The sequence below is a fragment of the Festucalex cinctus genome, chromosome 5 (assembly GCF_051991245.1).
Source record: "Festucalex cinctus isolate MCC-2025b chromosome 5, RoL_Fcin_1.0, whole genome shotgun sequence".
In the NCBI taxonomy this organism is placed as follows: domain Eukaryota; kingdom Metazoa; phylum Chordata; class Actinopteri; order Syngnathiformes; family Syngnathidae; genus Festucalex; species Festucalex cinctus.
The window spans coordinates 23,538,247-23,556,867 of record NC_135415.1 but is presented as its reverse complement, the minus strand read 5'-3'; the positions used below and the strand labels follow the sequence as shown (position 1 = coordinate 23,556,867).

General features: G+C 38.4%; 1 protein-coding gene across 5 annotated transcripts in view; it reads right to left on the bottom strand.

Moving 5' to 3' along the window:
- pde4d (phosphodiesterase 4D, cAMP-specific) overlaps nucleotides 1-18,621 on the bottom strand; it is a 162,094-nt gene that overhangs the window by 24,355 nt on the left and 119,118 nt on the right. For 4 of the 5 annotated variants that reach the window (XM_077520814.1, XM_077520815.1, XM_077520818.1 and 1 more), the window contains exon 2: nucleotides 3,000-3,191. In XM_077520814.1, the coding sequence (XP_077376940.1) occupies nucleotides 3,000-3,191 (192 nt within the window). Of the gene's footprint in view, nucleotides 1-2,999; nucleotides 3,192-10,976; nucleotides 11,324-18,621 lie in introns of those variants that run through there. The other variant, XM_077520816.1, reaches the window with a different exon arrangement.

Sequence of the window (18,621 nt, the reverse complement as noted above, 5' to 3'; positions counted from 1 at the left end):
AATTCTGAGCTCTTTTAAAAAAAAAAGATTTTTTTTTTTATTGAATCGATTCGAGAATCGCGCGATGTAGTATCGCGATATATCGCCGAATCGATTTTTTTTACCACCCCTAATATATATATATATATATATATATATATATATATATATATATATATATATATATATATATATATATATATATATATACACACACACACATACGTACACACATACATATATATATATATATACATATACACACATACATACATATATATATATATATATATATATATATATATATATATATATATATATATATATATATATATATAGTTTTATTTATTTTTTACGTGACAATTTATAATACAATGATTACACATGAACATACAAGAGGGTTACAGAAATTGCAGTTATGCTTTAGGCCAGAGGTGGCAGTCACGAGTAATAAAATATAATAAATAATAGAATTACAAAATTCACAGTTTAATTAAATACAGAATAAATTAATTCAATATAATTATTAGGGCTGTGCACGAATTGGCGGTGACTCAAATTCAGTTGCGAATTGCCCATTGAAAACAAAATCTGAATCAGAATTTTTGGATTAGAGTCAGAATGGCTTATTGCTTATTGTAGATTTCATGTGTAAGTCCACACTTTAATAATTACATTTAAAAATGTCAGGTGTCTAATTAGCCTGTGGACATTTCATGAACAAGCACATAATGTAAAAAAAAAATAAAATAAAAAATGTCAGCTCGAGAGTGAAGAACAGTGGTGTCGTCATATGAGACAGGTTTTGTGCCTGTCATGCACTCCATCACTGTGACATGCTGACTTCACATCAGCAGCCGGTTGAAGCGCTCGTCCCTTTCAATCCGGCTTTCAATATGTTGCGTGGGCGCTCCAATGTGGTGACGCAGGAAAAGCTTCCACGCACGAGGATTTCCTATTCCCTAATATCATTCACGGATTCTGGGAAAAGTCAACAGGATGGCGGGCGAGGGAGAGGCCTTTACGCATTTTGCTCCCTCTTGAAAGGAATTTTTCGACTCCGCGGACCGTGAGTCACATGCACTCGTGCCGCTGACCTCAAAGCTCACCGTCAACATTTGATCAGGTGATCGCTACTGCACCACCAACACACACCAATATGACCTGACATGCTGGCTGAACCACACATCACATGACTGCTGTAATGCATTTAAACAAACGCATGGAAAGCAACAAACTTGGAGCACTTTGTTGAAAAACAACTTTTTATTTGTGAAATTTAGACATTAATTTATGCATTGTAGAATGCCATGTCTTAAAAATACAATTCTCACATGGCAGCTTCTTAATAGTAAAATCCAGAACTTCTGGTAATATTGTGACTTTTTAATTAGCAAAATTCTGATATTAATCTTTTAGGCCTAACTTCTTCACCGCAATATTCAGGCATTATCTTGTAGTTTTATTACTCGTTTCTCTTTTTTTAACTGTTAAAAATATGCTGAACATTTTTAACTAGCAACATTCTGATATTCTTTTAGGTCTGACTCCTTCACTGCATTATTCAGGCATTATCTTGTAGTATTATGATTTTTTTCTCTTTTTTTAACTTTTAAAAATATGTTGAATATTTTTAATTAGCAAAATTCAGATATTATTCTTTTAAGCCTGACTCCATTGCATTATTTTGTATTATTATGACTTATTTATTTATTTACCTATTTTTACATTTTTAAATTTTTAAAAATATGCTAAATATTTTCAATTAGCAAAATTCTGATATTCTTTTAGGCCTAACTCCACTGTATTATTCTGGCATTATCTTGTATTATTATGATTTATTTATTTATTTATTTATTTACTTACTTAGTTATTTTTACATTTTTACATTTTAAAAATATGCTGAATATTTTCAATTAGCAAAATTCTGATATTCTTCTAGGCCTAACTTTACTGCAATATTCTGGCATCATCTTGTACAATTATAACTTAATAGTAAAATTCAGATCTTCATGTGCTATTGTGACTTTTTAATTAGCAAAATTCTGACATTAACCTTTTAGGACTGACTTACTCACCGCAATATTCTGGCATTATCTTGTAGTAATGACTTTTTTTTTTTTTTATTAATTTTTTTAACTTAAAAAAAAATGAATATTTTTAATTAGCAAAGTTCTGATATTCTTTTAGGCCTCACTTTACTGCATTAGTCTGGCATTATCGTGTAGTATTATAATTTAATAATAAAATCTTTCTGTAATATTGTGATTTTTAATTAGCAAAATTCTTACAATTCTTTTAGGCCTAACTTCTTCACTGCTGTGTTTTATAAACAAAGTTGAGTTGGGGCTATTTCAGGATTTTCTGTGTACCTAAAATTTGTATTCCATAATACTGTCAATTGCCCGACAAGTAAAAAGCAGCAATAAGGACCACATAATAGTGACTATGACTAATGCAGGTCATTACTTTCCATTCATTGCTCTATTCCCCATCTTGCCTTTCAGGCTCGATCAAGAAGCTACATTTTCAGCCAATAATTCCACTTCCTGTACGACTGCTTCATCTAACCGGCGCAGTGTGAGAGCATGCTATCAACATGTGAAAGAGGCAGTGTCAATCAAAAACGAGCATTATTATCTCGTGAAGACTGAATTTTCAACACCTGTATCAGATTTGTTTGTGCAGGAGTTGTTGAGTCGATAAAGGCCAGTGTGTCAATGGCAAGCGTTTAAGCAGTGATTTAAGATAGTCCACTGCGCGGCCTGTGTGATAAGAATAAATGTGACACCACTCGGCGGGCTGTCGGTCATGCACACTTCCCACCAGAGCCAAAGGTGGCCCATGTGGCAGCTTTATGACCTGTGCTGATAAACATCCAGCTGTGGCACTCAGACATGCACTCAGACAGGCAAAAAAAAAAAAAAACAAGTCTAAAAATAGAATAAAAAGCTTTCAGCGCAACAGGGGAACACGCAGGTGGATTTAAAAAAAAAAAAAAAATGGTCCGAAGCGCTTACATGTCGCTGGCGATGGAGGAGTTTCGGGACATGGACTTGGGTGAGAGGTCGTAGTCGCTGTCCGAGCGGTATAAGAAGGACTCCCTCCGCTGGCTGTGGACAAAGTTGGCCTGCAGGATGAGGCCCGATCCTGGGCTGGCCATCGGGTCCAGCGGGCTGCGACCTGATGATGTTCCATTGTCCACGTCGAAACTGCACAAAAGACAAGAGGTTTAGATTAGCAACTCATTTTTGGATTGCCACCTAATTTTAAATCGCCATACGCAACCACCTTCACCATCTCAAGTAATGTGTAAACTTTATGTAATTTATTATCTGAAATGAAGTATTTCATATTTTTTTATAATGCTCACATTGCTCATCCATTCATTTTTAAAACCTAACATTGACCTTGAGCACCAAGTTTGTGCCGGTGACCACCACCTGTGTCACAGGCAGGGGAAATCTGCTGCTGAGCCATCCCATAATCCCGTCTGGTAGTGAAGGTGGGGGGGTATCCCAAACGCGTAGCTATGACGTCACCCCCCGCACATAATCATCATCTTCGCTGTGGATAAGGGCACGTCCTTAATCCGACGTGACGTACTCTGCAGCGCGTTCGCTAAAGGGTGACGTGGGCGGCGTGTGGAGGCATGCGGTTCACACGTGGACGTTTGGAACGGCGGACAGAGAAGTACATTGTGAGAGCGCATGAATAGTTTCTCATCAGAGCTGATTCATAGCTTGGCTGGGAAAAGTGGGATTAAAAGAAATGAGGTATGTATTCACTGAAAAATATGGTGTGAAAAATCCTAAAAGTCATCTTAAGGCTGAACACAATTCTTACACAACTACAGTATTTTCCCCACAGGAAATAATCTTATGTCAAAATAAATAGGTTCAAAACAACTTCCATTTTCACATTCTTGACCGGCATGGAAGCGTAGGACGAAAAGGAAAGAAGCAAGTATGACACATGACGACAGTGGAATGACATTTTTAATACTTTTGTCATACAATGTGTAAAAAGTAGGGGTGTCAGGGATTAAAATTTGTAATCGTAATTAATCACATGACTTCAATAGTTAACTCTTAATTAATCGCAAATTTTATATCTGTTTTAAATGTTGAATAAAATGTAAATTTTTTCTGTTTTCATAGTTTGTTAACAAAAGTGGAAAAAATGTTAAACTAATAGCAATATGGCTGCATCTTTTAGTCATTGATACAGTAATTTTATAACAATTCATAAAAAAAAAAAAGTGTGATATTGATTTGCATTGAGGACAATTTCCTGCCACTAGATGGCATAATTGCATTTGTAAGATGTTGGTGACAGCTCAGTGCATTTTTCTTTTCATATTAAGAGCTATGTAATCTTTAACATGAAGTAACTTGTGAAATTCTGCACATTTTTAAAATTGTAAAATACAATTTGACCCCAGTCTCCACAAACATTTGCATCATTATTCAGTTTATTACTGCTAAATTTTGACATGGGCGTGTCTGCTGCGTTGTGACTGGAATTCCCCCACTACAGGTGTTCCAAGTAAGTGGTGGTCATTAATCGCGTATTAAAAAAAAAAGTGGCGTTAAAGGAACTTTGAATTAACTCAATATGAATGCACTAAATTTTGACACCCCTAGTAAAAAGACTAACCACAAAACCAACTAAACACCCCAACTAGAGTTTGATAAATGACAACATGCGTTTAGTGAAAAATCATTAGAAAGTCACAATGAGCACGTACACAAACACGAACACGGGTCATGCCAGGAATCCCCCCCCCAACAACTTCAACACTGGGCTCTCACCCTCTGTTGTCTGGGTAGCAGCAGCTAAGTGAGTGTCAGCTTTGGCTGGCGAGGAAGGGGCAATCGACTTGTCCTCTGTCTCCCTCTCTCTCACACTCACATTCTCACGCACACATGCATGCGTACACGCAGCCAGTGTGACTCCAGTATCTCTCGGTTTGTGTTGACGGGACATCACTGGCATCTCTGTACCAGATTCCTCACAGCCCCACATGTCATATTTGGTAGCCGGCAGGAAAATAAAACCACACATGTACGCAACATTTACACAGTCTTTAATAATAATAAAAAAAAAGAAAAAAAAAATACACCTCTTGACCTCCATGTTACTGTTTTGTATACAGTATTAGGATTCTGGCTTCTGAGGTAGTACCAGAAGACCTTGTTGCATTGCGTGTAAAATCTGGCATTGTTGAACCTCTGAAATGTGCAGCTGTTCTGGATGAACGTTAGTGATCCTGAATGGTGGGACTCAGCAATGTTTCGCTTTTGAACAAATCATCATGAGACAGTTTTGAACTGCCTGTGACAACTGGTATATATTTATTTATTTAGCATTTTTCTGTTTTTTTTTTTAATGGCACCGACACGGAATGGGAGACAAACTTTTCTGTCTTTGTGGGTTGTTTCAGATTGCGTTTATGAGCTTTTTTCCCCTGTGTTGTGGTAAACGGCTAAATTAGGGGGGCAAAATTCAATCTGAACTTTTCCAACTCCATTATCATTATCATCATCATCACTATTTATTTATATTTTTGCTGTTTTGTCCATTTTATAGTTTGACTTGAAAAGCACCTATCGGAACGTGAGGGTGCAATGGATCCAAATATATTCTGACTTTGGAGATTTCCCTTGTACACGTCTCATAAATGTGTGCATTTTCCCACATTTTTAACAATTTACTGCTTTCAAAACCCATCTGTTTAAAGTGGCTTTGATTGTTTAATGTTTAGTATTATGAATGCTAAGTTTTGTACTTATTTTATCATTGTACTGATTTTATGTTCTGGACTTTTTTTGAATGCATTTTTGTCCTGATTTTATCTTTTGGACTATCTGTGAAGCGTTTGAGTATCTTGAAAAGTGCGATACAAAATAAATATTCTTCTTCTTCTTCTTATTATTTTTAATAAAAGCTAATATGCATCACAAGCCTGTTTCCTAATTCATGGAAAGTCACTTTTTTTCTCTCCATTGTCTCTTTCCAGTACAAGTGACACCAGCACTGACTTTTCTTCTTTTTTTTTCCCGATGTGTGTGTGTGGCAAGAGACACACCCTTTCTGGGAATGTCTTTTTGAGGTATTGCACCAGCTCTGACATCACTCATCGAGGAAGGTCTCCTTTGCTTCTCCCTTCTGACGCAAAGCTCTTCCACATTTCCCAACAAGGAGCGACTAATTCGCCTAGGAAGGACATCTTTGAAGAGTCAGCAGAGTCCAGATACGCTTTTAATCTGCCTTTGCGATAAAACAATATCTCTTGTTGACTTCCAAGCGGACAGTAACTTGTCCAAAGATGGAAGATCGAATTTCAGCGGCCCTTACATAGCCAAGACGGTAGACACCCTGCTAAGAACAATAATGCTTCCCACGCGAGTCAAGTTGCGTGCTTGAATGTCAGGAAACTTCACTGACACTGACTCCTCCTCACACTGCACAAACTGTCTGAGATTAAACTCACAGAAGATCACTGGACACTACATTATGTCCGTAATGGAAGACAATTTGCCTTTGCAAAGATACTGTCGGAAGTATTCATCAACAAAAGGTGGATTATCATAACATATGGTATACTCACTTAAAATGCTTGCTTTGTTCTTGTTTTTCTTATCTTATTCTTTACTGCATGACCGATTACTGTTTCATGTACAGCACTTTGAATACAGCAATGCTTGTTTTAAAGTGCTGTATAAATAAAGTTATACGTACAATTTTGTTTTATTTAACTCATTTGCTCCCATTGTCCCAATAACGTATAAATGTTTTTTTACGTTTTAAGTGTCCCAAAGACGTATTTATACGTTTTTTTTTTGTTTTTTTTTAAATGCTAGAGTATACAAGACGCTTAGTGCAGCCTCTCATCTGCAAAGAACAGTTGCAGAAATGGTAGTTATTACACAAAAGGCCAGCAGGTGACAGCAGGAGCTCAACCAGGACCATGTTGAAAAAAAAAAAAAAGCTCAATTACTCACAATTTTAAATACATTTGTGAAAACTGATGAAACTTAGCTATATTCTAATGCTAATTGCTGCAAAACGGAAACAGATACAACTATACTTTTTTTCTGATGAAAGAAGAGACTTCTTTTGATAGGTTCCATGTTTTTACAGCAATAGAACACAATATTATGTGGGCCTCGCAAAATCAGTCAAAATCCATCAGAACAGCCGGGAGCGAACGGGATTGAGTCTGTGAAAATGGCTGGGGGTGAATGAGTTAAGTAAGCAGTTAGTTAACATTAATTAAAATATGATTATTTTAGTGTTGTAGTCCATCTATTCTAAACATCAAAAGTAAGCACAAAATGTTGCCCAACTTGAGCCACACATCAACTCTGTAATCAAATACACACGATGCAGGTTAGCCTCTCGTTAGCGCATAGCGTCGTAGCTAGCCAATATGCCTTTAGCAGCAGTCAAATGCTAACAGAAAAACAGGTTAAAAAAAATTGTGCAATGCAATATGAAATTTCCAGTAGCAGTTAAACAAACGATGTTGGTGTATTAAAAAAAGCGTAGTCATTCACAGTGTTGCACAAGATTCAAACCCCGAACCTTTCAACTGTGAGACTGCGCCAACGTATTTTGAAATGTGTTTGTGTCCCCTAGTTTCTTTATTTTGAGATTTTCATTCATTGCTAGCAATTTGAAGTTTAAAAGTCACTAAACCTGTTCCCATTTACAAAAACGTTAAGCAGCTTTTTTTTTGTCCTGTGAACTTAAAACTAAAGTACCAAACACATAGGTGGGAACGACATTTGTATTGGATCTCATTTGATGCTAAGATGCCTTTACTGCACTTCAGCGATCTTCCCTTTATTTACACACAAACGGCAGTGGTGACGTTCACAGTGAGCAAATTAGCATACACGTAAAGAGTAGCCAATTGTGTCATCTAGCTCCATCTGGTTTGTCTTGTTCTGCCAGACGGAGCGTAAAGAAAAGCGGTTTGCTGCTTGTCGTCTTTACGCCGACTTTCAATGCTCCATTCAGATGAGCCGTTCAGTCGTGACATGCGTGCAAATAAAAGGTCACACACTCAACCAGTTTTGCAACTAGGGATCCAAAGACTCCAATGCGAATAATATAAAACAGGCCCTGCGCACTTGTGAGCGACATCATCGCTCAGTCAAGTCATGACAAACAAAGTCCAGATGAATGCGCTTCAAGTCGACGTCAGCGATTCACATTCGTCCACACTTAATCTCAGCATCATGTTTTCTAAGTGGGGGTGAGGTGTCAGAATGCTGATTAATATATATTTAGGGATGGGATCTTAGTATCAGTCTGAATAAAGTGGAGGATTATTACCTCATGAGAATGAGAAAAAAAAAAACATTAAATGATTAAAAATGCATAAAAACACGCCTTCTTTTTACTACACCCCCCCAAACATCCAATATGATCTGCTGAGAGTATGATGTTATGATTAGGAAATTGCCCAACAAAGTTAAGTAGCAGGATACGAGGTTGAAAATGGATGTAAAATTTTGCTAAACTCTGCTGGAGCAAGCAAAAATGTTTGCAAAAGTCTTAAAAAACAAATACAAATAAAAATACAGAGACCTTCTGTCAAATAAAAAAATTAATACAAAAATCCACAAAATAGCTAAAATGCTACACAATAAAAATGTCATTTTAACAATCCAGCTACAAAAAAATATGTCCGGTTTGGGCTATTTATCTGTTTTGTAATATTCAAAGTTTGACCAAAATCTTTCCCACTTCCTCACCTGGTCCCACAAACCTGCTATCATGTCAAAGCCAAAAGGTAAGCAGAGCTGCATTGAGTTTCATTCAACGTAAAGTTGAGCCTGAAAGTAATAGTCCTGAATTAAAAAACAAAACAAAAAAAACAACAACAAAAAAAAAAAAAAAAAAAAAAAAAAAAAAAAAAAAACATAAGTCAATTTTTGAGGGAACAATCAGACCAAATTGTAAAGTTGACCAGCATTTTATTTGTTTCCACTTTACTACTCAATTCAACATAAACCAACATCAGCTCTGTTGTGGTACTGAGGCAGGAGTATCGGCTCCACATGCAAACTCACACACATGCACAACAAAAGATCACAAACCCAGTAAAGCGCTGTCTTATCTTAAAAGACAAAGCCGAACTATCACCCGCACCCATCCGTACTACTTGCATATCTTGCTTGAATAATAAGCGATAACAACAACGAGCGAGATTCCACTGATGATAGGACATCGATAGGCAGGAAAAAGGTCAAGAGGCATTCTCCTCTCTCCTTTACAAACACAGCGACGATTTGGAGATTTATTTCCAGCGCTATCTGACGATGTGACAGTGGAAGAGCATATTTACTGGGCGCCCTCCTCCTGGCGTGGAAGCGACAGGAGGACAATTTGTCAGAGGGAAATGAGAGCTGGCAGCGAAGGACGAGTGGAGACAGGACGAGGGCAGGGCAGGTTGCGCCTCGGGCTGCATCTTTGTTGATCAAAAAGAGTGCGAGAGATATTACTTCCTGAATGGAAATGGTGAAAAAAAAAAAAACGAAGTCTTGCCTACGGCCAAAAAGGGGTGCCACCGCTGATAAATAAAACTTGGATAGTTTGGAAGTCCATTCATTTATTACAGCGCTCGACCTCATTAGTGTCACATGTGGCGCCTTAGCCAAGCTGATGTTGGGCGAGAGGCAGCATGCATGCAGGATTGATCGCCAGTCAATTAGGAGAGGCACATGCAAACAACCAGTCACACTCATACTCAAACCAATGAAGAATATATTAGAATAGAATATATTCTAAAATTATGCTACTGATCTATTAATATGTCAGTTAATCGATTAATATATTGCGAATACAATGCTCATTGAATATAAACCCAGTAGGGCTCCGAGGTCAAACTAAGGTCAATTAGCGGGCTCCGCAGAGTTCAGAGCAAACATGGAGCTGTTATGCTGGACACAAATGTAATAAGATCCAAGTTAGTCCCAAATGTAGATCATTTAAGGGAAAAAAAAAAAAAAAGTGTAAATGCTTTTAAATCCAAGTTAAAAGCTATGCTCCGATACAAATGATTAAGGTCTTTTAGACCATTTCTAGAATCAGATTTTGGAAAATCATGCTCATACGCTGTACCTTCAGGAATTAATGGCTGTGTAATATGAGCCCGGAGTTAGCAACAGCATATGAGTCCCCCAAAGACTCAAATACACGTCAGAAATGCAAAAAAAAACAAAACAGCAATGCTACCTCATAACGGTAATGTTTTGAATTAAATTAATTGTATTTTATTCCTTAAATTAGATTTTCTCCATCTTCAAAATTCTGCCTCTCTTTTCAACTGTAGGCCACAGCACGCATTTCATAAATGAGGAGACTAAGGGCCAGGCAAAGTGGAGACTGAAGTAAAATATGGCTAAGGCTAGCTGAAGTTAGCGTGTGCGTTTATTAATAACTCATTCACTTTTATTCCCTAAATTAGATCTTCTCCATCTTAAAAATTCGGCCTTTCTTCTCGACTGTACGCCACAGCATAAATTTCATCCATGAGGAGACTAAGGGATACCCAACAAAGTGGAGACTGTGAAGTCAAATATGGCTAAGGATAGCTGAAGTTAGCTTGTGCGTTTATTATCAAGTCCTGTAAAACCCATACGGCCACTACACAGGCCAGAAAAGTTAACCGCAGACACTACAAATTGTACCTACTAGTTGTGATAACATTTTTGAGTTAAAAAAATTTTGTAACCATAAAATACCAACATATTGACATTTTAATGATAAACCTTTTTTCTTTATCTGTAGGCAAAGTTGCCGCAGCCAAGTGGAGACTGTGGAGTATAATACGGCAGGTGTTAGCATAGGATGGATGTAAACCAACAGGAGGTAACACTCAAACAGGAAGGAAGGAAGGAATGGTGAACAATAACATGACACACGCACACGTTGAGGTACACACAGACGACAGGATGGAGATTGCAAATATTTCCATTTACCATATTCCTTCGGTGTTCTTCAGCGAGCTGGTGGAGCGCGACCTTGGCTTCAGAATGATACTCATTTTCTCACGTTCCCGTCCACATCCACTTGCTCGATTTACGCACACGCACATAGAGACACACACGCACTTGAGGGCCACCTGGACCTCAAGTCCCGAACGCTCCCTCGGATCAAGTATTCCAGATGATTTCACCCCACTTCTGGACAGCTTTATTCTCGTTTGGAATCCCGACAACTTCCTGGGTTCGGCTAGCCCCACTCGGCACCCTCGACCCCTCACCCGGGTGGAAGAGTTTACATGACTCTTCGCGCTCTCTCTGCCTCCCTCCACAGCTGCAGCCTGGCTTTTGAGTGCGAGTGGGAGGGGTTGTTTTGGTCGTAGTAATTCCTTAAAGGGCGGGACTTGCTTTCACCCCTCGCTGCCTCCAGGGCGTCCTTACAATCTCACGCGTCAATCAGCCACGCTGCCACGGTAACCCAAAACCAACGGCGACAATGCCAGGAGAAGCGGCCGGGGACCTCATGTGTTTTGACAACAGTTTAGAAATTGTGAGGCAGTGGAGGAATAGTGATATTTTGATATAAAAAAAAAAACTCATTCCAACACTATTCTTGGCCACGGTATGGTGACACATTTAATCCATGCAGCCAAGAGGAGACTGTGGAGTTAAACATAGTAGCAGACAGAGAAAAGAGTTAGCGTGTGTGCTTACTTGGAAACACATGGAAGTACTAGAGAATATAACAGCAGAATCTTCATATCGAAAACAAACATTTATGTGTCCTTTTCTCTAAAATCATATGGATTTTACTTTTGGGGCCCAGGTAGAACTTGGATGCAATACAAAACCACAAATTCATAGATGACATAATCTCAATGCATTCCATAGGGAATCTTCTGGACTTTCTCTTTCATTTGAAGTATAAGAAAGCAAGATAAGAAATTAGGTCAACCATCTCGAGCAAATTCCAGGACTCAGATTTGGACAAAGTATTTGAATGAGCCAGTCGGAAGTGGGTATCCTCATGTTTCCCAAACTTTACTGAAGTCAGGAGACATGACAACACGCCGCTAATGTTGTGAGAAGGCCAACTTCAAAAGAAAATCTGACACAATCATAGTGATACACAGATATTAGTGCCTTGGTACTCTTTTATTTCCAAGTTTCTCATGTCAGCGCGTGATAGCGTGGTGGCTAACTTGACTCATCATCCCGATGGGAAGTTGGATAGTCGGAGCTCAGTTTGCCATCACAAACTGTTGCCAACGACATCAACAAAAAACGTCATCCTGAAATCAGGTTCAATCGCTTATCAAACATGTTTAAAAAAAAAAAAAAAAAAAAAAAAAAAAAAAAAAAAAGCATTGTAGAATGCGGTGTCTGATTCCAGTAATAGCGGCTAATGGCCAGTAGCTAGCCGCTAAGCGAGTACCCAATATAGGCTGGCAAGAACTATCAAATTTCTTTTCAAAGGCAGTTTAATAGGCAAAAATGTATACTTTCATGGTGATAGCCTGACACAGTTACAGTTGCTATGATCATTTATTTATTTATTTATAAATAAACCAAGCTTACTTGCAACATCGCTAGTGGTTCTGATGTCACTTGCTAATGTTTCTCATGAACAAAATACCTTGCTGATATGCACAGCTTAAATTTAGGAAAATATTGTTGATTATAGCGGCACGGTAGTCGAGTGGTTAGCACGCCCGCTTCCCAGTTCTGAGGTCTCCGGTTCGAGTCCAGGCTCGGACCTTCCTGGGTGGAGTTTGCATGTTCTCCCCGTGCCCGCGTGGGTCTTCTCCGGGTACTCCGGTCTCCTCCCACATTCCAAAGACATGCATGGCAGGTTAATTGGGTGCTCCGAATTGTCCCTAGGTGTGCTTGTGAGTGTGGATGGTTGTCTGTCTCTGTGTGCCCTGCGATTGGCTGGCAACCAGTCCAGGGTGTCCTCCGCCTACTGCCCAGAGCCAGCTGAGATAGGCGCCAGCAGCCCCCGCGACCCTTGTGAGGAATAAGCGGTCAAGAAAATGGATGGATGGATTGTTGATTATATTAAATAACCAATAGGTTGTTACTATTAAGTGAAATGTGTTATTTTCTCAAGTGTGTTTATAACTGCTCTTTATTCAAGCAAAAAATCTACATCTGTATTTTGTGTGAATACTGCATTATTCAGTAGTCAGTGGGACATCCAAATATACTTGTGGATATTCTCGTTCATCCAGGTCATTTCTTTGTGAGGTCGTTGAATCGATTGCAACTGGACCAAAATATTCTGCAGCCTTAGAATGTGCCATAAAAAAAGGACCACAAGGGCTCATTCATTGTTGCTTTTGTTTTTAGAATTGCATAGTGGGTCAAATCAAATGCTCGGCTGTATATTCCCAACCTCCGTCATTCAAAACCTTATGATTAGACTGTGGTTGCTATATACAGACAAAGAAGACATCCAACACCAAGATGCCCCGAGGTCAACTTAAAAGCAGCCTTGAATATTTCCACTGACCGGAGACGCAAGCGACGGCAGAGCGACATCAGTCAACGCAAGGTTCCCTTTTGTTCGCAGCAAGCACGGCGTACATAAAAGACATGCAGATGGAAACGTGTCCATCTGCAGTCCCATTCAAGCCAAAACAAACGTACTGCCGGACCCTTTTGACTGATAATGCTGCGGTCATCCACTCCAGTCGCACGCACGGGCTTTCATGTCAAGAAAGGAAGGCGGCGGCGGCCTTGAGGTGAACGCAGGATGCTAATGCTGCGGCGTGCATGCGCACATATGCTGATCGCAGGCACGCACAGAAAAAAAAAAATAAAACACTAAAACAATGCTGAGTAAGATTTAAAAACGAATATTGGAGTTATGTCCTCCTTCCTTGCATCAGTTAAGAGGTGAGCAGCTATGGAGGACCAAAACTGCCAAAATTCAAAATAAATAAATTACTACATTAATAAATGACTAAAAGTAAAAATAAAAATAATACAGTTATATTTAATTTTTAAATTAGATTTTTTATATCCGTTTTTATTGTCACTTTTATTTATTTATTTATTTATGTACTTATTTATTTAGTCATTTATTTAGTCATCTATTTATTTTGAATTTTGGCAGTTTTGGTCCTCCATAAGCAGCAGCATTGAGGGGGTGGGGTGCGGTTGGGGGGGGGGGGGGGGGGATTGGGGGAATTGAAGGGAAAAAAAATAAAAAATAGCCGATTTACCAACTGCACCGGACCAATTTAAATTCAACGTCCAATTTAAAACATACATTCGAGTGTTGGCTTTAGACTATCATCAGTTGCCATCCTACTTCCTTGCTATTATTAAAATCTACATGTGAACAATGTCATACGTAAGTTGAGAAATAACAGAATAAACATATATCATAATTTAACAAGAATAACAAACATCCACACCATGGATATTAATAATGCAAGTCAAAGACAAAATTATATTCAAGCTCAGTGAGCCGGTTTCAAAAAGCTCCAAAAATATTTTACCCACAAAGATTCACAATAAGTAATAATTAGATCAGCAATATATATAAATAAGACTATAAGCCTAAAGGTCCCTCATCTGTAAAATCTTTCCCATCCTGATGTACAAGACAGCCACCTAGTGCCGATTGTTGTGTAAGTGCAGCATCAACCCGACCATAAAAGAGCAGCAGCACACATTTAAGTGACAAACGTCACTTGACAAGATCATTGATTTTGTTTAAAGGGGGGTAATATTAAAAGTGTGTAGTTCACATAGAGAAAGTGCTAAGAGTAAACATTGGTATAAATAGCACTAAACGAAGTAGAGCACAGATGGCTCAGGCGTGCTATTGACAAGGCTCCATCCAAATCTATATGTCTACACAGACATTATCTTAAGTTCATAATATGCAAATACACAACACACATAGAAAAAGGCACATACAATCGAATATCCAGATTTCACATGTACACATCTGTTTGTTTTTTTTGTTTTTTCATTTGTTTGAGGTCACTGAGTCTGCCAGAAATATGGCGACATGATAATGGACCTAATAAGGTCTTAAAATTTGCTGTGCGGGGCCTTAATGGACGCAGAGTGCTCGGATTGTGAGCGGTGCGCCTGAACACCTTGATTGAGCGCTCATTCGCTGTTAACCTTGTTGTCTGAAAAAGCTCAAATGAGGAATATGGCACACACATGCGCACGACATACAAACTCTAAATCAGGGGGTCAAACATACCAGGCCGGATGAGGCCCGCAAAGGGGTTTAATCCGGCCCACTTTGTAAAGTAAAAATTTTTTTTTTTAATATCGGACTAATTAATCAGCCAGCCACAATCAAATATATAAATTTGTCATTTCAACAGCAGTCCTTAGATGAATATAATAATATTATTTTTTTAAACAAAAGATTACAGTTGAGTTTTGTAATTTAGGGCTGGCCCAAAAATCGCAAAAATCTGCGTATAATTGACGGCAATTGTTAAGTAAAAGTTATATACCATTATTTTACCGATCCGGCCCACTTTGTAATATATTTTCTTCCATGCGGCCCCTGAGCTAACATGAGTTTGACACCCCTGCTCTAAATAATGACTAGACTTAAAAAAAAAAAAAAAAAAAAAAAAAAAAAAGTATATATTTACATATTTATATTATATGCAAAATCGGCGATTGGTTGTAATGTCTTAATTTGCCTGATCAATCGATGATGTCATCAATCAGCTCAAAAATTACTGTTATTTTTTTTTAAATAGACATATTGCTCAATCTTCTGATTGAATTGGTGATTGGTTATCATTTATTTTTTCAAACTCGATCAGTGCTGGGCAGGAAAATCCTGATCAAGGACCGGATCTCGCCACCCCTGGTCTAAAGCCTAATAAGGATACTAAAAACTTGAATCGTTACATTGTGCAATACAAATCTAAGCTATTGCTGATTAATTTGGCAGGATTTTTATACCTCGGGATTATTTTGTGACGGTTAAAAAGAAAAAAAAAAATCTGCTCCTTTTCAGTCAATATTGATCATGATCAGCTGTAAATTATGTGACTGGCGTGAGCATAAATATATATATATATATATATCTCCCTTATATAGCATTTTCTGTTAAAATTGGATGAAATTAATGGCAATTTTCTTTACAGATATCGGGCCGATATGATACCTGGTATCGGTACTCGCCCATCAATAGTTTTATGTCAATTATTCAAAACAATATACAATATTGTTGTTTATCCATCACCTCATCCTATCATCTTCCTTTTTTTTTAGGGTGTCCTGCATTGTCCTTTTTTTTGGGGGGGCCCCCAAGAGATCAAACACACACGGGCACACGCATAGACACACGCACGCACAGACAACGTTGAGTAAACAGTGATAGACTACAGCAGGTGGAGCAACTCAACAGATACTCAGTCATAGGCATGCAAACAAAAGCAAGCGCGTCAAGTTCAGGCCGACTTTCTGGATCTCACACAAACGTTCTCGACTCCTTTTTAGCCCGGCCGGCCGTCTCCCTCGCATACCCTCTCCTGCCGCGAGGTTTGATGTCGATGGGCTTGTTGGTGGCGTAGGGCGAGCCGTTGGAGCAGGCGTGGCGGTAGCGCGCGATCCTCTCCAGCGACAGGTACTCGGAGTTGACCGGTAAACTCATCTCCAACAAGGGCGGGGGGGGTCAGGGTGGGTGTAATGGGTACGAAAAGCCAAGCGAGCACGGTGGGATTTTGAGGGTTAGTGAACAGGAGGAGAAGAAGAGCGGAGTGTGGAGAGCGAAGGAGGCGGTGCGTGTGACTTTGAGTCAAAAGATGATAGAGGGAGAGAGAGTGAGGGATGTAATAGGAGGGGGCAAAGTGCAAATGCAAAGCAAACTAATTTATCATATCTGCCAGCTCATAATCAAGTATGTTTTCAAGTAATACTGCATGCGCTCCTGGAAGTCCCTTCGCCCATAAATGACACTCATGCTCCACCGTCTGCCTTTTATTTGGCAAACTGTGTTGACGGTTAACAGCTGAGTGGACCTTATTATTGGAAGCTGATGTTTTCTTTCCTCGTTCTTTTGTGTGTACATTATTTATAAAAGAAAGAAAAAAACTATTCAAAAGAAATACTTTTTTTTGTCTTGCAGTTTGTGCTGTAAGATGTAAAGTAAAAAGTGTAAAGTATTATGATGTCTGGGTAGATTCTAGATATGTTCAAAACCACTTTTTTTTTTTTTTTCCATACCAATACCATGAGTACTCAAACCTTGTGTAGTCACTTATACTGATCGATACCACTGGTACTTTGGGTACACAAAATTTTCAAAAATAAATCAATGAGCGATAACTCTAAGAGAGTCCTGAATATCCCAATATCACGTTTGTTTCCTGAAAATTGCATGAAATTAATGGCAATTATCTATTCTTCTCATTTCTATTTTTCTAAATCTGGTCGTAAAACAACCACAAGAGGCCATGAGTAGCCATACCTTGAAAGAAGGCCGGATATCGTCACTCGTTCATGACGTTGATTTCTAAACTTCATTATTAACTCTAATTAAAAAAAGGAACTCAATCGTAAAATAAATAAATAAATAAATAAATACAATAATGATATATTAACTAGGCATCATTATAAATCTTTAAACTGTTGGCAAGCATTTAATTAAGTTACTAATAACTCACAGTTTACTAGTGATCTATTAACTAGTTATAACATAATTATTATACTGTGTTACCAACTGTTCTATTAAAAAAGAATAAAGGAAATTTTACTTCCAAAATAACCATAAAAAATAAAATAAAAATTAACACAATCTACAATTTGAAAATGAGCAGGATCAACAAATACATAGTCAGGTACTAGAAAAAACAAACTACTTTTCCAAACTCAACTGTTACAATAACTTAAAAAAAAGAAGAAAAAAAGTACATAATAAAATAAACTTCAAACTTCCAAACTAATACAATATAAATATGAAAATGCGATAGTATTGTTAACATTTCCCCAACCGAACTAAACTGTGAAAAATGAAATCTGACATTAGCCAGTATAAATCTTTCCTTGCCAGACGGTGACGGCGACCATTTAGACACAAGATAAATTTATATGAGGCCACTAAATCCTTCACATCCTATTCAACTCCTGCAATTCACACTTTTCACCAGTAGGAGGGAGTAGCGCACCGCAAAAGCGGCCAAGAGTCAGAGGACAACTCTACTGTCCCTTGAAGTCATGACAAATGAGGTAACAGAAATGCGGTTTAGACAGAAAGGAAAAAAAATGAATCAATCATTTTACTAATAAGTAGATAAGTAGCAAAATTTAGAAACTGATATTTTTGAGTTTATGTTTCAAATCCAAGCTTATCCAGTATAGCACACGCGCATAAAATCTCAGCGGTGTTCCGCTTGTTTCTCTGTTCTGTCAGACTCAACCAGCGTGTGACAGAAGATCATGTGTGTGCGCGCGCGCGCGAATGACGATGCCGTCACATCTGTGGGCCCTGTGACATCCGCGTACGCACACAGTCCCCATGTAGTGACTTGAGTGTGTCGGGAGAGGTGACACGCATGCTCCAGTGCAGAGACAAGCGTCTCCTCACAAAACGAGCACAAATGCTTTACACACGCTGGCAGCGCATCGAATGACGACACTGCCGTCACTC